General features: G+C 35.7%; 2 protein-coding genes across 2 annotated transcripts; both read left to right on the forward strand.

The window, feature by feature from the left end:
- The first annotated feature begins 4,386 nt into the window (after positions 1–4,386).
- On the forward strand, positions 4,387–9,523 carry LOC144565212 (uncharacterized). The gene is made up of 8 exons (XM_078314896.1): positions 4,387–4,733; positions 5,557–5,590; positions 6,007–6,216; positions 7,302–7,391; positions 7,663–7,728; positions 8,002–8,093; positions 8,504–8,551; positions 9,103–9,523. Exons 1-8 carry the CDS (start codon positions 4,483–4,485, stop codon positions 9,218–9,220), a joined length of 909 nt encoding a protein of 302 aa, XP_078171022.1. The 5' UTR covers positions 4,387–4,482; the 3' UTR covers positions 9,221–9,523.
- A 5,704-nt stretch (positions 9,524–15,227) lies between these two features.
- LOC144565661 (peroxidase 5-like) lies at positions 15,228–17,531 on the forward strand. Its single transcript, XM_078315476.1, has 2 exons — positions 15,228–15,520; positions 16,678–17,531. Exons 1-2 carry the CDS (start codon positions 15,302–15,304, stop codon positions 17,443–17,445), a joined length of 987 nt encoding a protein of 328 aa, XP_078171602.1. The 5' UTR covers positions 15,228–15,301; the 3' UTR covers positions 17,446–17,531.
- Positions 17,532–23,313: the final 5,782 nt, after the last annotated feature.

Raw genomic sequence — 23,313 nt, forward strand, 5'->3', positions numbered from 1 at the left:
AACTGCCCACACAAATTCTATTTTTGTATCGAATTACTCCTTGGTATTCACTCAAATTAGATTGCTCTCCAATTTCTCCTTGCAGTTTCATCCTCAAATTTTCAATCCATACATCCTTCTCATAACTGCCAATCACATCTTGCACCCAATGAGGAATTAATTCACTCAACATACTCAACTCGGCATTTAATTCATCAGTTTGACAGTTTTGCCCTTCCCTCCTAGACAAAGCATCTGCCACCTTGTTTTCTACCCCCTTTTTGTACTCAATGGTATATTTTAAACCCAATAGCTTGCTCAAACCTTTATGTTGCATGGGTGTATTTACCCTTTGCTCAAGAAGGTACTTCAAACTTATCTGATCAGTTCTTATGACAAACTCACCTCCTAAAAGGTAATGCTTCCATTTGGACACAGCTGAAAATAATGCTAACAATTCTTTTTCATAAGTTGATAGAGACTGATTCTTTACCCCTAGCTTCTTACTCATAAATGCCACAGGCCTTCTCCCTTGCATCAATACAGCCCCAATTCCCCTTTGACATGCATCAGTTTCAAGAATAAAAGGTTGTTGAAAATCGGGAAGTTTTAATACAGGAGCAGTTACCATGGCCTGTTTCAGTTGGTCAAAGGCAGTTTGTGCCTCTTCACTCCACCCAAATGAGTTCTTCTTAAGGAGGTCGGTTAGCGGTTGAGCAATGAATCCATACCCTTTAACGAACTTTCTGTAGTAGCCCGTCAGGCCTAAAAATCCTCTCAACTCCTTGATGGTTTTGGGTACAGGCCACTGTGTCATAGCCTCAACTTTGGCCGGGTCTGTTGCAACACCTTCTCTCGAGATGATGTGTCCCAGGTACTCTAATTGATTGACCCCAAATTCGCATTTTGACATTTTCACAAATAGCTGATGCTGCTTCAATGTTTCTAGAGCCAGCTTGAGATGTTTTGCATGAGATTCAATGTTCCTGCTATAAACAAGAATATCATAAAAAAAAACTAATATGAATTTCCTTAAAAAAGGTTTAAAAATCAGATTCATCAAGGCCTGAAATGTTGCCGGCGCATTAGTTAGCCCGAAGGGCATAACTTTGAATTCATACAAGCCTTCATGAGTAATAAAGGCTGTCTTGTGAATATCACCCTCGGCCATCCTAATCTGATGATAACCGGATCTCAAATCCAACTTAGAAAAAACATGAGCCCCATCCAATTCATCCAATAGATCGTCTATAATCGGTATTGGAAACTTATTCTTCACTGTGTCATCATTAAGTCTCCTATAGTCTATGCACATACGCCAAGATCCATCCTTCTTTTTAACCAACAAAACTGGTGAAGAATAGGAACTAGTGCTATGCTGGATAAGGTTGTTTTTGAGGAGTTCTTGTATGATCTTTTCAATTTCTAATTTTTGGAAGTAGGAGAATCGATAAGGTCTTTGGCTAATGGGTTTGGAGTCAGGTTTTAGCACAATTTGATGGTCAATGGGTCTTTTAGGAGGAAGGCTAGTTGGTTCTTCAAATAGGTCTTTGAATTCTTGCAACACTGGTAAAAGGGTGGAATTGATTTCAGGTTTCGGTTTGGGTTCACCTTCTTCTATTTGGAAGAGTTGTGCATATATGACTTGATTTCCTTTTTTTCTTTCATGAACTACATCCAACTCACCATCACAGATTCTCACTTCCGCCTTTACCTCTTCTAATTTTAACCTCCACTTCTTCTCATCTCCCTTTACCACCATCATACCTTCCTTCCAATTCACCTCCATGGTTCCAAAAGTAGATAACCAATCCATGCCCAATATGATATCATAACCCTTCATTTCTAATGTTCTCAAATTAGCCTCAAATGGTTGCCCTTGCAACTGAAATTTGATCTTTCTGCACAAAATTGCTGATTTCATTTTTTCACCATTTGCTATTCTCACATACAGCGGTTTAGTGTCACATGTGGGTAAATTTAGATCTTGCACAAGAGAGGGTTGAATAAAGGAATGTGTACTCCCTGAGTCTATGAGCGCGCATATAGGTATAGTGTTAAGTACCCCTTTGTACTTTAGGGTTCTATTGTTCTCAGCACAATCAGGATCTTCTAAGGTGACAACCTCATTCTCCTCAACTTCAGTTTCACCTTCCCTATTCTCATTATTCTCTATTTCACCTTCTACCTCCTGCTTCTCAATTTCATTTTCCCTTTCTTCTTCCTCTTCAGCATTAATGGCATGTAAACCCTTGTGACATTTATGCCCCTGAAACCATTTTTCATTGCATCTAAAACACAATCCCATACTTCTCTTTTGTTCAAGGGTGAGGTTTTGTTGCTGTTTAGGTGGAGTTTTAAGATCCCCTTCAATCCATCTCTTTACTCCTTGGTCAACAGGTTTGTAAGGCTTATAAGTAGGATTGAGGTTAGGCTTTATGAAAGCTGGTTTCTTATTATTTGACCCTACTGCCATTTCAATCTCTTGAGCCACTCCAAATGCTTCAGTCAAGGTTTGTGGTTTAAACAAATTAATGGTATGCTGCAACTCTTCCTTAAGCCCACTTATGAAACTCCACAAATAGAAGTAATCATTTTTTATACCCGTTTCAGCTAGCATCCTGGCTTTAGCCCGTTCAAACTCCTCAATATATTCATCCACTGTGTTCATTTGACATACCCTTCGGAATATCACCACAGCATTGCCCCCTCTTTTACTCTTAAACCTCTCAAAAATTGCATCCACCAATATAGGCCATGGAGGATTTGGATTCTCAATCCTAAAACAGCTATACCACTCTTTAGCCTTACCATGGAAATTCATTGAGGCTAATCTCATTTTATACATCTCCCCCGTTTGATAACATTCAAAATAAAACTCACAAGATTCCAACCATTCAACAGGACTACTCCCATCGAATGAAGGAAGGTCAAATCTAGGCATTTGTACCTTCTGATTCTGAACTGGAGGATCGGTGAATCTGTTAACCCGAGCACCTTGACCCAGTGTCTCATCCGAGTTAAAATGACCTCCTCTATTCTGGTTGTCTAGGTGAGACCTACCAGCTGAGTTGCTCCCATTGGCCTCTTCAGATCGCTTACCATCGATATATGCTTTGAACATCATCGTTAGTTCATCAATCTTACTCTCTACTTTATCGATTCGAGCATCCCGTGCTTGCAATGAGGCCTGAATAGAAGATTCAGTATCTAAGGCAAATCGGGCAAGTTTGTCACTCAGCGCTGCTAGATCCAGAGGTATCGTCTCATCCATCTGAGCTTGAGACCTCAACTGCGGAGCCATTCTTCTATTCAATTGCTTTTTGTGCTTAGTTTTCCCCAGCTGATGATCGCTGGCTCTGGTACCACTTGCAGCGTTCTCAATTCACAGCCAAACAATCACAGAAATCAGCAAACAAACAGCTCAATTTTACTGGTAAAAGCGAAATAATTCGCTGAAGATACAATGGAAAATAAGCAAAACTCATTCAAAATTGTTCAGATATTCGATACCTGGATTCACAGATCCATCTGCCTTATATAGGTGATACAGAAAGCAAAGGAATTAAGCAAAAAGAACCCTTATTTTACTTCTAATCGCTATATGGATGATAATTCAGAAAAGCGCGCCTTCAGAAAGCGAAACGAACTTCTCTAATGGCCTGACACTATTGTCAAGAACATTTCCTCCAGTCCTGCGATCCTTTCCCCTCAATTTCTACCTTCCTGGGTCCCATAGTCAGTCATAGGTATAACTAAGCTGCTATTTAGTTCACAGGGACCACTGTCAGCTACTTTTCTTAAAATAACGGTCTGACCTCCTTTGCTGACCGCTACCCCTTCTTCTCCCCTTTTCAATTGCGAATTTCCAGCAATAATTTCCAATTCAATTGGGCCTCGCTGCAATTTATCTCCTTCAGACCATTCAAATCATTTCTGCACGAATCTCAAAGCAAAATAATACTGGTACCCTGCATGAATAGGAACCGAAAAAAATTCAATTCGACTTTAGATAACTTGAGAATTTGAGATATCTCAGAAGATACGATGCGGACTCGCTCACCGTTTGCGTTTGAATCCAATTCGTTCGTTATATATTCGCATCAAATTTGAAGAGATTCCGTACATATTGACTCAGCGGATTTCATTCCTTAAACTCAACCGGTGAGAAAACGCAGGGACAGGTATCCTCTCCAATATTGATTCCTTTCACTTTACGGTTTGAGATTAACTCTCAAGCTGCTTTGAGATTCGGGCTACGCAGGGGCAGTATTATTGAGCTTTGTGATTCGTCCAAGTCAAAAAGAACGGTCCAGATCCAATAATTCTAAAATATTCCCTATTACGGTACCCCGAAGGATCTGAATTCGTAACGCAGAGGATCCGGACTCTCCGTGCAGTTGGAGAAGTCCGCGACCCATCTACTAATTTTGACTTTTGACTGGTGGACGGAGGGACTTCGCAATTTCAGGGCAGCAGGATTTCTGGGCAAATCCTACGGCGATGTCATGGCTGACGTGGCAGGAGATAGTGTGCGGCCTGATCATCGGTGTTCCCGTCGCCGTGGCTGCTGTGCTATTGGTCAAGGTGCCAAAGGAGCCACTGCGAGCTTATGACTTGTGGGGCCCCTGCTGGAGTGGGGTCCATCCACTCTGGCTCTTCCTTTACAGAGGCTCTGTGTTTGTTTTTATGACCTTCTGGTTCTTGCGCTTAGTTATAGCAAATGGTATCTCCGATTTATTCTTCTATACACAGTAAGTGTGCTTCTCCTTTCTCTAGGATCAGTTTTTAATTGTTAGTATTGAAAAGGTGTGTTCCATTAGATTTATATAATTTTTATTTTTATTTTTACTTGAAGTGAAATAAAATCAAGCCAAGGCAAGGAGATCTAAATGTTTGGTACTGTCGGTACTGATGCAGTGTCTTAGAGATTCCTGTTGTTAATCCTAAAGTGGTTTGGTGTTAGGTCGATTACGAGACGATTTTGAATCTTTCTTGCTAGGTAGTATAAATAATTGGATGTATTTTCCAAATTTTTCGAGTAAATGTTGGAGGCCAAGCATCCCAACTATTTAATATTCACAATGGATATTCTATCCGGGTTCGAACTGTGACCTCCCACACGGAGGGCATTGCCTTTGCCACTAGACCAAAGGCTGGTTCTCGTATTTTGCAAATTAACTTCCGTGTCTACTAATATTAGCAATATCTAGCTATTGTGTACTATGTAGTTATTTTAGCAAACATATTTTGCTTTCTCGTATCAATAATGGTTCAATATTTCTGCTTCCTAATAAACTGGCACAATCAGATCTAGTAGTGCCTGTGCTAAGGGGATAGGTACGAGTCTCCAATGGTGTTAGTATTTTGTATTTATCCAACTAAAAGGGTCAGTGCATAGAAGTGCCACACTAATTCCTAGCCCATACTCACTAGACAACTGCAAGAAACAGCAAAACCATGCAAACAATGTATTGTGGTACTATACTGTTTTGGTTTTGTGATCGGAGACCTCTTGTTGGCAATATGACCTTGGCTTTTTGGCATTTTTTTTTTTTTGACAAATTTAACATGCAGGTGGACCTTTGCATTGGTGACTATATACTTTGCGGTGCGTATTCCAAATCTCTGTGTATTAAACAGAAAACTACTTTTTTTCTTTGTTATTTTTACACTCTATATCAATGCTTAAAGATCTTAGCTGGAAAGAGACATATAGGTCCGTTTGTTTATAGTACCTAATACCAATGTTGCAATGTCAGCTGGCACATCAAGTGTTCTATGAACTAAAATTATTGAAGAACCGCAAAGTTAACAATTTTTTTTAATGGTATGTACCACTATGGTCTCTTCGGTGATATGCTCTCCTCATTTCCAAAAATCATGGTAGGCTTTTGAAGGATATATCTGATATCACTTTGCAAGGTTAAATATAAAAAAAAAAGATAAAGGACTAGCGATACTTATGATGCCATATCCTCTTGTGCATAGTTGCTAAGCAGTATTGATAATTTGTTATATTTCTAGATTGCCACCTGCATATCTGCCAGAGGATGCTGGATTTACTTCAAAGAAGGGTCTACAAGAACTGTAGAGGCTGATGAACTTTTAGATTCAGATTTGGAAACAAATAGAACTAAAATTGATGATGGTATTGTAATGGGGCCTTACGACATGAAAACTGGAAAAGAGAGAAGAGCAGGGCATTGGGGCTATGTCATGCAAATTGTATACCAGGTATGGAATGAGTAGCTTTGTAATTGTATGGCACTTGTTAGTATGTACTATGTAGTATCATATTGATTTCCTGCAGGCAGGGGCGAACCCAGGAATTTGGCCAGGGTAGGCAAAAAAAATTAGACCCGGAGGATGTCCGACCGATGGGCATCGAACCAAATTCTGTCCGATGCACGGTCAGAGCCGTTCAATTCGTGTCAAGATTTGTGCATACTTGATAAGCACGAATATTGAAGAGGCCGCACAAATCTTGAACTGGATCGGACGGTTACGACCGGGCATTAGACTGAATTTGGTCCGATGCCCATCAAACGTCCCCTTCTTCCAAAACAATTAGGGCTACCAGATAAGCGTGCTTCTCACCTCACACAAGTCAGAAAAAAAAAGAACATCCAGAGATAGGCAATTTTTTTTTGAGGGGTAGGCAAAAGCCTGATAATACATGGGCTCTATTTTTTTTTTTTCAAAATCCAGGGGTCGGCAGTTGCCTCCCCCTGGACTGGGTCTGCCCCTGCCTGCAGGTAGGTACTTACTGGTATAGCTTTGAGGCACATATCTGGTAATTACATGTGGGTATTTGTTAGCCCTTAAGTACTGGTTTCTATTACCTGTTGGGTGCCACTTTTTTTTTTTTTCTCTCTAATGAAGGTTAGCTGGCAAAGTGCCAACTATCATGTTTCAGTAAACAAAAAAGTTTACAGAAGTACAATGCAAGAAATTAAAGTTACATAAATAGAAAAAACATTTGTGAAAAAAAAAAGAAACTCATAATCTCTCTATTTGGGAGAACTTTTTATTTGTATGGCTCAGTATGTACAGGTAATGTGGTGCTGCTGCAGTTGATATAAAATCTGAGACCATCTTCTTTGGTCAGGGGCATTTACTAATTTCATACAGGGGTTAGTGTTGTACTGTTAGCATACCTGTAATTAAACTACATTTATCTCCTTCTAATTTACATTCTGACAGTTAAACATGTATGGTTTCATGCGTGTTATATGGAGATCCTTTTTATCTACTCTCTCTGTCTCTCTCTCACACACACACACAAATGGTGTTATTAACATGATATTCGTAATTGACAGACTAGTGCAGGTGCTGCTGTTCTCACAGATTTGACATTTTGGGGTCTCCTTGTTCCTTTTTTCTACTATGATTCCTTCACTCTAAAAGATGTGAGAAACTATTTTAACTTGCTCTACAATAAGTAGAAATTTAAGCGTTCATGCAAATATCTTTTTCTTGATTACAATTCTGAGGTAAGTCAAGAAGTCGGTAACATAAGAGCTAGTTTTAAGAGGCTGTTTAGACATTTGGTTGATATTACTGGGCAAATTAATGTATCAGAGACTTGTTTCCACTCACACATTAAGTGAATAAGGGGGTTATTGAATGGCGAAGACTTAAATGCTACATTATTGAAGGGTATACATGCAATATTTTCAGGTGACTGACGGAATGCACTCGCTCAACCTTTTGTTTCTCCTGGTTGACACATCTCTCAATAGGATGGTAATTATATTATTTATTCATATTTCTTTTGGAAAACCTTAATATTATTTATCCTTTTACTTTCAGAAGCATGCTTTTCCTTTTTTTTTTACCATGGTTGTTGGCTTCATAAAATACAAACTGTATTTACTATCAACATAAAGCAAATGTTTCTTTCATCATTTTATGCCCCATAAATTTCTAGGTTTCTAATGATTTTCGTGTGAAAGCTGCCATTCTTTGCCTATAAACTCTATTATATTTTCTTAATAAACTTTTGGTTCTTGTACTCAGAATTTTCCATGGTATGGCATAATATACTTTGCATTCTGGAGCGGTGCATATATCACGTTTCAGTGGGTTTCACACGCCTGTGGGGTTTCCTGGTGAGAGAAAAACTTTCTATTATCCCATTTGTTTGCATATTTAGAAAGAATTATGCTAACGGGATGCTTTTATATCACTATGCAGCACCTGCAAATGCCGCCAGAAATCTTATCTTGTTTTTATTGTTTTGGACTAGTTATAAACATAATGCTAAAATTTAGCGTAATTCAATGGAAAAACCCAAATATGTGGTATTGTGGTACTGTACCTGCATAGATACTGGCATCAGCGGTAATTATTTATGATTCCAAGCTTGATAAATATTGAAATGAATTTAAGAATTTTTATGCCTGATAGCTAGATCTCATGGATATCTTTACAATGAAAAAATTACTGTGGTTTGTTTCTGTTCTGTGCTATCAGTGGTATATTTGATGCTAATTTTAGAAAATAATTAATTTATCTCCAGGTGGCCATACCCCTTTCTCAAGCTTGACACACCTTGGGCACCTTTATGGTAAGCACAATATTTTGCTTTACTTTAAACTATTCGATTTTTATCAGATGTCTAAATAACCCATTTCTTATATTAACCACTCCGTGATTCAGGATTGTGAGAAATTATGTGTTAAAAAAAACGAAAACCATTGCTATTTATTAGTTTAGACTTTTTATCTAAGCCCATTTCATATTCTTTTTAATCAAGAGATGTGGTATATTTACAATTTTGGATGGTTGTTGGGAGAAATTTACTAGTTGTGGGTTTAGATTGGTATTATTGGTCTTATATTTTATTAACATATAATAATTTATCTATTAACCATCACGGAGCCACCCCCTTCTCTATTTTTTAGACCTGAAAGTCCAAAATTTTTTTATTGGCAATTTGTTGTCATTTCTTAAAAAACTTAACAAATCCTAACTATGTTATGATTGCTGTCAGTTTCATTAATTGGTAACTATAGGTCGGGAAAAAGTAGGATGTTGATGTGGTTCTGCTCTAATTGATTATTTTTTTTTTGCTTATACAATTGTTGCATCTGTTGAACTAAAATTTTATTTTTCAAGGTACCTTGCTCTGGCATTGGTTCATGTGCCATGTTATCTCATATATTGGATTATTGTCAAGGCCAAGGATAAATATCTTTCAAGGTTCTTCCCAGATGCTTATGAAAAGTTACCCTAGAATTCTACTAAACCGCTTCTATGTATATCTTTCTCATGATATGGAAATCATCAAATAAGTTGTGATATCGACTGTGCTAACAATAATGTATGATGTCAACATATTCTTCAATAACGGTACGTGACATCTCTTTGTTATAATGATGACTAGATATGTTTTACTGAGGAGAGCCATGGAAAGAACAACAGACAATTGTATGAACTGTATCTTTGTAAATATACATTTCATTGAGAGATTGACAGGTTTATGTATTAAAACCTTTATTGGTTACATGATAATATATATATGAAGTGTGAAGTCACATAATATATGGCGATGAGTTTCTCTACAGAGAAATACAGGTTTAATTATGTAAGAATCATCCAAAAAGAAATGAATACTGGAGTTCCTATAAAACATTCACATCACTAAATTCTTATTTGGTATGTACAATTTTTTTTTTTTTTTTTTTGAAAGAAAGATGAAGATGAAGTCTCCAAATTACATACTCTTATTACAACAAATGATTTATCTATCCGAATTTCGAATCCATAACTTCTCACATCAGATATCATGTCTTTAGTATCTACAATTGTTAATTTTTCCAACTTACAATATTCATATCATTAAAAAAGAAAAAAAATCCTAATTCTAATTTGGTTTGTACAATGTTTAATTTTATTAATTTACAACATGCGCATTCCTAAATCATAATTTCAGTTTAATCGGTAATTCGGTACCAATGTAAATTTTATCAATTTACAACTTAGCATTCTTAAGTCATAATTTCTGTTTGGTATGTATAATTCTAAATTTTAATGAATGGACACTTCACCATTCCTAAATCATAATTCCAATCTGGTCGGTACAAAGAAATTGTACCAATTCACGATTTACATTATATGTTACAATTTTTAATTTATCAATACATGTTATCAGAACCGAACCGTACCGATCTGTTCGACCAGCAAAAATTGGATGTCATTCCGTCTTGGTTCTTTAAAATACCTGAAAGTTTTAGAACCGTTAATACCGAGTCCGGCTAGTATGATATTGGTGTCATATGACATCAATTCGAAAATTTATTGGATAGATTTCAAACGATAAATCCAAACCGTTCAAATCAATTTACTGTATGAATGATATGTTTATATGCCAATTTTATATAATTTCAAGTTATTTTAGTATCAAATCAAGTGGTCAAAAATGTTGAAAAATGAATGCATTAAAATTAGCTTAAAAGCTCCCACATTTGATTGCTTGACTTGATACTAAATAAACTCCAAACATTATAAATTTTGTATGTAAATGCACAACTAATGAAGTAGATTGGTTTGAATGGTTTGAATTTTTCATTTGAAGTTGATTTAATAGATTTTAGAATTAGTGTTATATAAACTGAAATGACACTGATGCCATATTAGCTGGACTCGTTAATGCCGGATCAATTGACCGGTTTTTGGATATAAACGGTAAAAGGAAAAAAGCGATGTTTTACATAATCCACAGAATTCTTAAATATTCAATCTTTCTCACGGAGCCATTGTGACATTTTAGCAACACTGTAATAAAAATGGATGCCCAAAGAATTTAATTTCTTGATCGATGTAACTTTTGCAAGCTTGAGCCGAAAGGATAGCAATTTTAAAGGCTTATAGGATTATTCATTTAATGTAATCCAAAATAATTAATGTTAATTTCAAGGTCATTACCAATGAATGTTACATCTGGGAAATGAACCTTGAGAAAAATGATACTAATATACAGAATTTTATAGATGTAAAAAATTGAGCATTGTTAAGCCTAAAGCTGGGGAAGAGGCCCAAACAATTGATCCGAAATCTAATGCAAGATCCCTATAGAAAACAATGCAAGGTAATTTATTGTTACAACCTCCATTACACAATTTATTGTTAGAATATTACATTACATTAGTTAATTGTTTTACTACTAATCCTTTAAATATATACTATATTTTGGAATTTGGAGATCAGAACGAGATCACCTGCCCCTCGGGGTGCAGGAAATTAATTCCTGCCCCTAGAACCATTACCGGGTGGAGCCGGGGTCACTTTTAACATTTAAATATTTAATTCGGTCAATCCAATCCAATCCAATCCAAATCATAATTCGGAGGAATTCTTTAATATTCGTGCATATTCTGATTGAATAGTTTGAATTCAAACTCAAACTTTGAGTTACTTCAGGAGATCCGAACTGGAGGTGGGGTAGTGTGCGTGCGCGTCTGGGGGGAGGAGTTTGTCGCAATAACTGAATAACATAAGGGTGCAGACAAATCAGACAATGATAAGACTATATACGTACATCTGTTTTTATTTGTTTTTATTTTTAAGATACAAATACAGATCGGATATTAATTAAATATGAATATATATACAGATATAATTCAAATATCTAATTTAATTATTGTGATAAAATTAACAGGTTATTCAATAAATATTTTTTTATCAGAAAATAAAATAACACAAAGGACATATATATTTCGGATATTCAATCATTGTGGTGACAAAATAATATCTTTGTTATGTTAAATTTGTTTTCTCATTAATAAAACTTAATCAATATAACCATATTTTTAATTAACAGATATATACCAACAAAAAAAATATTCTTCTCTATACACGTATGATTCTAATTAAAACAAGCGAATAAAAACATATGGATACTAATAATCATTCGCATCTGTATCAAAATCCTCACAAATGAATATCCAAAAAATTATAAAGATTCGGATACAAATGATTATCCGTATCCATATCCGCTTTTGAAGCCAAAACTGTATCTGTGTTCGTACAAATCATATCCGTATATGTATTCCAATATCTGAATATACTAAAAATCTGGATACGGAGATATAATATCCGATCACCCCTGGCCTACCACGGCATCAGCGCAAAAGAAAATGTTAATGGGTTGCATGAACTCTCTAGTCTGGAGATACTTCACAATGACGCTCAGTAATGGTAAGCCCGAAACAGCTGCAGAGATTTGGGCTCATACGCGTTTTTCTACTTAATTAAATATATGTAGGATTGTGTGGTCGGTTTTTATTTTATTCATGCTAAAAATTACAAGTAAATTAATTTAGTCAAATCTGCATGGCAAACGTTGTAACGCATAGAATTTCATATGAGTCTGTCTAGTTGTCTGTTTGACAATTGATGACCAAGTGGAATAATAAAAAGCAATTGTGGCTAAATTAGCTAGTTGATCAACTAGCTAGCAGGTTAATCGTGTTACATAATTGAGTTAGTTACACATTATCTAAATTCGTGCATATCGGTTGTTAATTGGTTGGTAAATATTCCTAGAAAAAAAATATTCAAAGTAAACTCTCGAAAGAATTAGGTGGAACTAGGCCATGTGGAGATGTTGGATGTTTCTTGTGGATTTTTTATTTATTTTTATTTAGGCACATATATCATATATTCCATTGTCTGCTTAAGATAGAGTTGCCAACTAGCGTACTATGTAGGGGTGGTAAAAAAGCTGGTAGTTTGTAGTTTGATTGTGACTCGCACTTGATTCGTTCGCTAATAGTTTGTTTGTTACTGGATTGAGTTGTTAATGAGCCAGCTCGTTACTATCTCGGTTAAAAATTAAGGAGTTCAAGCTGGAGTCTAGCTTGCTCGTCAGTTCAGTTAGGCATCAATTTGTGAATTTGTATGAATTTGTGTGCATTTTATACTGTCCAGCTCGGTCAAAAAAGTTTGTATAATTTATTTTCTTCTTAAAAATATACCCAATGAGCCAGCTCATTAGCTCGCAAGTTAGCTCGATCAAGCTCATGATGATTTCAAGTTAAGATTTCAGCTCAGATTTCTAAAGTTATCTCGCTCGTAACTCGGACGAGCCAGCTCGTAATGAATTCAAAATAGACCAAACTCGTGACGAGACAACTCCTTGCCACCCCTAGTACTATGTAATATATAGGAAGGTTATACAAATGTCAAATGTACACCAATTAACCGTAGTCTTTTTATTGTATATATAATATAGAGGAGGGTTCAAATGCCTCCATTTTTTGTGCCTCCACTATGCCTCCATTTTTTAAAACTTTAATAACTCAAAATTTAAAACTTAAAAGTCAAAACAAAACCATTAGATGTGATCTAGGTTATTTTATCTAGGTGCTCATAAAAAATTATCACATTCCAATTTTGTTTTTATGTGAATCAATAAGTAGAAAAAACCAACGTCTAGAAATTATTCATATTAGTACATTTTTTATAAGCTCTTGATGACAACTAAAATCAAATTGAAATGTCATAATTTTTTACACGTGCATAGATAAAATGATGTAGATCACATCCAACGATTTATTTTGAATTTGAAGTTTTAAATTTTGAATTATTAAAGTTTTTAAAAATGGAGGCATGATGGAGGCACAAAAAATGAAGGCATTTGAACCCTCCTCTATAATATATAGGCAAAGTCATCATATATTCATATCCCTATCTGTAGTACACTGCTGGTTCTTCATAATGAAAACCACATTTAATCTACAAACTATAAAACATTGATCGTAATTCTTATAAGAGTCTTTTAACTAAAATTGAGTCAATGCCTGGATCAGAGTGAGTTGAAGGACTTCAATTTTCATCTCATTTAAAAAAAGGTAATATGATATATAAATAATTAAAAGATACAATATATATTCCCAAGAGTAATAAGACATGCAATAACTAATTAAGAATTCCATGTCTGACATTAGACAAGTTATAATTTGTGTGGAGGTTGCAAATTCGAAATCTAGCAGGTGTGAGCATTAAAAGTTACAATAATTGACCTCATTCATTGTAAATAAATAAATAATTTTATTTAAATCTCGATTTATATATAGAAGTAAACTAGGACTGTAAATCTTTTTTAATCATCAATCGAATTGTTGGAGCTATTTGGCTTCCAACGTACCTTAAAAAAAAGAAAAAAAAATCAACCTCATTTTTATCTAAAAAACTATAAGTTCTTCAATTAAAAACTTATCAATCACTTGATTTGTAACTGCAAAGCTATAAGAATCTGTTTTTATCCACGAGGATAAAAATGACTATTGCCGAAAGTAAATTGACATAAATTGTTATTTTTAAGAGTAACGCTATTGCCGACGAGAATATCCGCAAGAATACTGACACTGTTAAACAATTTTATTCTCACAATAAAAGTGTTGAATCAGTTGAATAATATTTTTAATTTAGACAGATTACAATGTAATTTATAATGTAATATTTTAAAAATTATTTTATATTATTATGATAAAAAATATATAAAAGTTTAATTTAGAGCAGTAACTTATTTAGATAGTTTAAAACTAAAATGTTTGATGAGAGATTTTTAAGGAAACAAATATAATATAAGAAAAAAATGTCTATCAAATTCAAATATATACTTACAATCCTGAATTTGATTTGAACCCAACCATTCAGATTCAGAGGCAAATTAATTATTAGTACTTGTATATAGTTGTATATCTTCAACTCTGGATCATGGTACGTAATTAAACACATACCCGGATTCGAAATAAATTGTCAGTATTCTGTATACCGAATTACGTACCGAATTTTCGAGGGTATGTTATGAATTATGAATATTATCACTTGGTCCCTACCGACACCTTCAAGCACAAAAAAAAGAAAAAAAGAAAAAAAGAAAAAAAGTAAAAAAGAAAAAGAACCCTCCAAATATGACTATTCAATAATTAGCAAGAGAAGATCAATCAAAATATATACATTAGTATAATTATCCTATCTTTTTAGGTAGAATACATTAATCATATAGTTGTGTGCCGTCCACTTCTTGATACTGTTATTACGTGCCAAATTAATTTCAACGAGAAGGCCATCAATCATGCATGATTTCCTTGAACTCGAATGCTCGATCATGAAATCAGGAAATGAATATAATAGACTTATAATGTTCCATCGGAAGCATGCACCTATCCTATAAATAGCCACTCTTTGGCCTCTATCTTATGCCCATCAAACACTTGCACTATTCTTCTATTTCTCTACATCTATATTACCAACGCTGTATAAGAAAAAAAAAAACAGCAGCTAAAACAGGAGAGATAAGCTCGCCACAATGAAGAACAAAGTATTGTTGTTCTCATTCTTCCTCCTCTATGCATCGATTCCCACCAATGCACGAGAAATAGGCCTAGGATATTACAAACACAAGGGGACTTGCTCCTGCTCCGATGCAGAGTCTATTGTTAAATCCGTCGTTGAAGAAGCACTGAACAAAGACCGTGGTGTTGGAGCTGGCTTGATCAGGCTTCTCTTTCATGACTGCTTCGTTGGGGTATATATACATCACTTCTTTCTATTAAATAGTATTGCTTTGCTTTGAAGTGCTTGAGTCCAATACGTACTTTGAAGACATACCGTTAATTAAATATTAATAAATTTAAAGAAGTGAGTCTTGCATTAAGAATTGATCATAGTTGGACATATATATGTCAGAAACTTCAAATATGTATTAAGAATTAATGTTGAAGAAACTTCAAATTCCTGGACAAAAATGAAGCATGTCCGTGATTTCCTTCTGTTTAAAAAGAGAACAAAATGTTGATATATATTTAATTTATTCAGTATTGCATAAAAAATATTTTTATTGTACATTTTAACCATACTTCTATAATTTTTTTAATAGAATTTAACGGTTCCATGATGCCTTTAACAATAGACTCTGCATCTTTATTGTACATTTTAACAATATTTCTATAATTTTTGTCGTTTGAATTGTGTTTATTCACTATCGACGAGATGCCTTTATTGAATTTGAACACCAGAATTAATTCAAAAAACCTTTTAATAATTTAATATAAGTTTAATCGTGGTTTTTTTAAAGATTTACTTACAAGTAAAGATTTTTTTCCAGTACTATTTGAAATTTGACATTAATTATATGTTTCATTTATGAGTAGACAGTAGTATAGTTGGCCAGTTAACATGACCAACAGAAGTATTGTCCAATCTAGTGACTGGAGTACCTTGTTGACGAACTGGCATCTTACCGTTATTAAGCGGTTGTTATATATTATTGTCATTTAATGTATTATGCCAAAAATAATTAGCATTTTGCACATTATATTTGGTTAGATGTGTCTTGCAAACAATGACAATTACCATGTATATGTTTTCAGTACTGTTTTTGTTGGGTCAAATATACTCAAAGATATTTGCAATTATTTTTCATATAAAAACTGTGGCTAGCATATATTAGAATATACAGTATATTAGCAAATACATGCAAAAAAAAAATGTATACAAGTACGCAAGTAGTTGTCATCATCTTCTGTTCTTTTTCAAAGTGTTAATTAAGTCATTTCCGTGGCAAAATTAATTGCTCAACACCAACCTAAATTCTCAACAAGTTATAGCTAATAAGCATATATACTATATAAGTACATAATCATATATATATATATTTATATATAATGCCGTGGCATGTGGCAGGGATGTGATGGTTCTGTCCTCCTTGATGAATCTGATAGAAACCCTTACCCGGAGAAGAAGGCCAGAAACAACATCGGCTTACGTGGCTTCGAGGTCATCGACGAGGCAAAAAGCCGCCTTGAGAAACATTGTCCCGGTGTTGTCTCTTGTGCTGACATCCTCGTCTTTGCTGCACGTGATGCAGTAGAGATCCTCAATGGCATCGGGTACAGTGTAACAGCAGGAAGGCTGGATAGCAAGGTCTCCTCCGCTAGCGAGGCAGACCAGATCCTTCCACCGCCCACATTCGACCGTCAACAGCTCGAAGACTTATTTGTCAATAAGAAAGGCCTTACAGTCGAGGATTTGGTTGTACTTTCTGGGGCCCACACAATCGGGCGGTCCCACTGCTCCTCATTCACGAACCGCTTGTACCCAGACATTGACCCAACACTGGACGAAGATTTTGCAAACAAAACCCTCAGAAAGCAATGCCCTGAAAATGCCTATGTTGATGGTGTTGTTAATCTAGATCATGTGACAGAAAATGCATTAGACGGCCAGTATTATACAAATGTCCTTGATCTGAAGACTGTGTTCTTCTCAGACTGGTCACTGCTGACAAGTCAAGAAACGCGGGACCTGGTTGTGGAGTACGCAACAAAACCTGGCGTCTGGGAAAAAGACTTTGCAGTGTCGATGCCCAAGTTGAGTAATCTCAATGTGATCACTAATCCTGCGGAAGGTGAGATCAGGAAGTCTTGCCGTGCTGTCAACAGCTACTACTAAGCTAATTAAATTCTATTATTTGCATATGATTGTACTTTGCATATTTGTATGCTTTGTGTATTTACATTTTAATTTTCATCTTTAAATTCTGCATATTATTTGTATCATTTTTCTCAAGGTTCATTTTATTCCAGAGGTAACGTTCATTATTGTAATGACCATGAAATGGCGTATTAATTTACTTATTTTGGATTACATTAAATTAATGAATGATTTTATGCTTGCAAAACTTACATATCCTTCATGCATGTTTGACGGATCAAGATATTAAATTCTTTTGGACACCCATTTTGATAGTATTGCTAAAAAGTCCAATGGCACGCATCCAACTAGGGGCGGATGCAATTTAGGATGGGACAAAAATCGAGTTCAAATAACCTATCAGATTCAAACTCATTAACAATTGGATTCTAGATAAATAAATAATCAACATAATAAAAAACAATAAAAGTAATATACTCTTACATAATAAAAACATAAAAATAATAGAGTAAAGATGTTGTCCCCCTTGAATCTGTCCCCTATCTGTCCCCCTAACAACTTTCCTTTTTTATTCTCTCACGTGGTCAAAACCCATCCTTTTCAATCTTCTTTTAGAAAGAAAAAAAAAATTCAACATAACTCAAAACTCACCATGTTCTTCTCCTCTACTGCTCGCCACCATCTACCCACGCCGACGGTTGTGATGGCGGTCAAGATCCGGCGAGGCGAGCGTGGTGCACCGTCGAGATTCGGTGAGGAGAGTGCTGGGTTTTCGGATACCACTTTTGGGGTTTCGCGGTAACCAAAACCCTTTTAGGCTTAAGCTGCGGAAAGAACGTAAAACAGAAATTTTTACTTCTAACTCAAGCCGTGAATTAAAAGGGATATGCCGGAAAGACCAAAGCAGAGTTCCTTCTGAAGTCTTTCATTGCAAGGACCCTTTTAATCCTTTTTACAGATCTACTCCATGATTGATTTCTAAAACTTTAATCTACTTACAAATTAAATAGATTAATATAACATATTTATACCTTGTTTCCAAATCACAGTTGGAATGCAGACCGAGCGAGTAGAGCCTCACCAGGGAAGGAGTCGACTCGGAGTATCACACGTGTGATACCTCTATCGGTTATCCACCAGGACTAACCGGAGAGCGGTTTATTTCTTCTGCCAGAAATACCGTAAACCGCGGAATTATGCAAAAACACTATTCACGGGAATAAGACGAAAACCCGTAATCACGAATTTTCGGTTGCTCAGTTTCATCAATATGCAAAACTGACATACCGCGAAATTCGGTAAAACACTATTCATCAATCCCGTAAATATTCTCCACAACAACCCGCAAGATTATACGTCAACTACGTATAACTTTTTTTTCTCAACCGAAACACTATTTGGGAGAGAAACCGAGAAAGAGAGAAAATACCGATTCGTTTCTGCACGAAAAGATACATGTGAATGTGCATATGTATATATGTGAATATATCTTTCTCTCTCTACCCCTCCACCCCTATTTATAGTGTTTAGAGTTGGTTGCAAAAGACCAAAATGCCCTCCAAGTTCGGCCTATTTACAAGACATGCCATTGACACCTCATCCTTTTTATATGTGAAATGACCAAAATACCCCTTCCACACCCTTCCACATCCTTCTCCATGCTTCTACACATGCAAGGTGGCATAGGTGTGAAATGACCATTTTGCCCTTGTGGATAGGATTGATGACATGTCATCTGGATAGGATCAATGACGTGTCATGCGGATAAGCTCGAATCTGAAAAGACCCGAATGCCCTCGGCCCGAACACAAATAATATTCGTATAATTATTCTAAACAATTATATATATATTTTTCTTTCGGTTATTTGTTTCGGTAATTTATACAATGTGTCCTGCACATTTATAAATTAACCGGTTAACTTTTATACAACGTGTCATACACGTTTATAAATTAACCAATGTTTTTGCTTGTTATTTTTACATAACATTTATAATTTAATTATAACACGTATAATTAATTATAACCATCTTATCATTGATCATAACCAATTTATAATCAATCAAAATAAGATTCTTCGATTAACTCCTATATGGTGTGACCCAATAGGATCTGTGTTATGTTGGTAAATAGAGTTAAAACCGTTTTAACTTCTATAATCATGGGTGGCGTCTGGCAACACATCATGACCATCCAATTACACAGATGATGCTGTACTGTACAATATCACGATCCAGTAAACAATTTACTTGTGTCTGTTCTTCTGTCTCATAGCTATCAGATCAGTTTCAAGGTAGATGTGTGTCATCCTTGCTAACTGAATCTTTTCTTGATCTTGAGCAGATTATCAAATATAATCACTCTTGTAATTATACCGCGCGCTGATAATCTTACTCTATCAAGGGGCCCAGTGATGCTATAACTCGTATAGAGATACGAGGGACAAGTAGTATTCTTGGCAGACTATCACTTCCTCAGCTAAGCTATATATATCGAAATGCTACCGTTATGACTGCTTTTTACGGACAGTGTTAGATAACACTCACACATATATATTTCTTAGTGGGAACGATAAATACCTCATACTTTAGAACGTGACACTGAATGAGAAACATTAATGACACGAACAAAATTCTATTTAATGTCTCATTCGGGGTCTGTCAAATACCATGTTCCTAGAACATGTATCTATGTGATTAAAATGACATCTCGTGTCAAATGGTTTGTAAAACTTAACCATCTTTTAATCCACATACTAACCTTATAGCGGTAATTAGTGTTCCTGCTAATTACCTTGGTTAGTGACCTTTTAAGATTAAGAGTATATATCATCTATATTATGGAGTTTCACAATTTCAGTCATGAACTCGAAATGATCCATAAATTCAATAATACTCAAGGCAACAAAATGATATTAATCATCCAATTCATGAACAAAGCTTTATGATAAATTATCGTATTATTGACTTCTAGATTATTACAAACTAACAATCTCCCACTTAAGCTAGGAGTCAATCATCGTAGATCCTACTTATATACAAAACTCTATATTCTCTAAAATCTCGTAGATCCTGAGAAAATTTCACAGCCTATCTTCTATGTGTTCCAAACTCATAGAAGCATTAAGCATCTAGTGCTTGGCTTGAGGAAGAGATTTTGTTAGTGGATCAGCTGTGTTGCTGACTGTGTCAAATCTACTTATCTTTACATCACCTTTATATTAATTATATCTTTTATAATTAATTATAAACATCTTATGATGTTTACGATCTTTCGTATTAGGTGATAACGTTGTAGACAAGAAACATATCCTTAGTTCTTCTCAAGAACTTAAGGACATTCTTTACTGCATTCCAGTGCTTTATGCCTGGATTAGCCTGATATCTACTCGTCACACTCAAAGCGTACGAGACATCAGGGCGAGTGCACAACATGGTGTTTATGATAGAGCCAATAGCCGAAGCGTATGGTACTCTACTCATAGTGCTTTGCTCATCAGTCGTCGGAAGACACTGAGTCTTGCTAAGCTGTGTACCATGATTCATTGGCAGGAATTATCTCTTAGAATCCTGCATGCTGAACCGATTCAGCACTTTGTCAATGTGCGTGCTTTGACTTAATCCTATAAGTCTCTTTGATCTACCTCAGTAGATCTTTATGCCTAGTATATAGACATCCTCGCCCAAGTCCTTCATCGAGAAAACTTTTCTTTAATGAAGACTTGGCTAATTGCAATAGAGGAATATCATTTCCTATATTAAGAGTATGTTATCTACATATAAGATTAAGAAAGGCGATGACACTCCCACTAGTTTTTCTGTACACATAAGATTCTTCTTCGCATCTGACGAAGTCAAGCTTTTGACTTCTTCGCCAAATCGAAGATTCCAACTCCGTGATGCATGCTTCAATCCATAAATGGATTCAAGAAGCTTGCATACCTTCCCAGCTTTCTCTGGATCTTCAAAACCCGTAGGGTGTGTCATGTACACATCCTCTTCTTAAATTTCCATTTAAGAATGCGGTTTTGACATCCATTTGCCATATTTCATCATCATGAAATGCGACAATTGCTAGGAGTATCCGAATTGACTTAAACATAGCCACGGGAGAAAAAGTTTCATCAATTCCCAGAATTTGTTTGAAACCTTTTCGCTACTAGCCGTGCTTTGTAAATAGTCATATTGTCATCCATGTCTGTTTTCCTTTGAAAACCCACTTGTTAGCTATGGGCTTCACCCCATCAAGTGGTACAACTAGGTTCCAAACCGTGTTGTCATACATGAATTGTATTTCGGATCTCATGGCCTCCAGCCATTTATCAGAGTTAGGCCTATCCATTGCTTCCGCATAGGTCAGAGGATCTTCAGTGTCAAAAACTGAGACCTCGTGCAGTCCCAAGTACCTCTCGGGTGCATGGACTGTTCTCATTGACCTACGTAGCACTTGTTCTTCAGGCTGTCGAACTTGATCCACAACTGTCTGCGGATCCAGTTCTTCTTCAACTTGCGTTGAAGCACTTGAGCTCAGGACTAGAACCTTATCCACAACTACTTGTGGACTTGGTACTTCCAGATGCTCATCAGCCAAAGAATCAAGAGGTGGGTTAATCTGATCTAGTTCAGATATTGTATTGTGTGATGTATCTTGAATTTCTTCAAGTACTACATTACTCCCACTACTTCCTTTTGCAAGAAACTTGTTCTCCAAAAGTATACCATGACAAGCAACAACTAATTTGTTCTCGGACTGGTAATAGAAGTAATATCCTTTCGTTTCCTTAGGATACTCTACGAAAAAGCACTTGTCAGATTTGGGACCAAGTTTGTCAGACGTCAGGCGTTTGACAAATACTTCGCAACCCCATTTTTTAAGATAAGACATATTTGGGATTTCCCAAACCATAACTCGTATGGAGTCTTTTCAACTGACTTGGATGGAACCATATTTATAGTTAGTGCGGCAGTATCTAGTGCGTGTCCCCAAAATGATTTTGGAAGGGTGGCGTCACTCATCATGGAACGAATCATGTCCAGCATGGTTTGTTTCATTTTCTTGGCAACACTGTAACATTGCAGTGTTCCTAGAGGTGTGAGTTATGAGACTATCTCACATTCCTTTAAGTACATTTTGAAAACCATAACTCAAGCATTCGCCTCCACGGTCCCACCGTAATGCCTTAATACTTTTGTTCAGTTGATTTTCTACTTTAGTCTTAAATTTCTTGAACTCGTCAAAGGATTCAGACTTATGTCTCATGTAAGTCAATACTTTCATGAAACGTTTTGAGTCTTTTGTTATTGATGTTAAACACGTGGTTTTCCATTTCTAGCATATAAAGATCATTTAACAAGTAAGATGGTCCATAATATGTCTCATTTTTATAAACAGAACATCTATTGTCCTTTATAACAAACGAGAAACCATTCATCTCTAAACACGAGATTGATATGATATTTCTAGAAATGGTAGGAACAAAATAAACATTTTCTAGTTCCAGAATAAACCCGCCAGGCAAGTACAATTTTATCCTACCGACTGTAGCGGTCGCAACTTGTGCTCCGTTACCAACTCGGAGTTGTACTTCCTTATTGCGTAACTTCCTCTTAGTGCGTGCATATTCGTGCAAATATGAGCACATGGTCCAGTAGCCAGTACCCAATCATTAACAGAGGTCGCAACATTAATTTCAATAACATAAATACTTGAGACTGAGACTTTTGAGACATTCTCAAAATTCATATCTCCAAGATACTCCGGGCAGTTTCTCTTCCAGTGACATTTGCTATTGCTAAAATAGCAGTCAGAGTTAGCAGAAACATTTATCTTGGGAGAGTTCGTTCCTGGAACTAACTTCCCTTTGCCTTTGTACTTTAATCGCCGTTTT

This window comes from Carex rostrata, chromosome 14 (genome assembly GCF_964058835.1).
Source record: "Carex rostrata chromosome 14, lpCarRost1.2, whole genome shotgun sequence".
NCBI lineage: Eukaryota > Viridiplantae > Streptophyta > Magnoliopsida > Poales > Cyperaceae > Carex > Carex rostrata.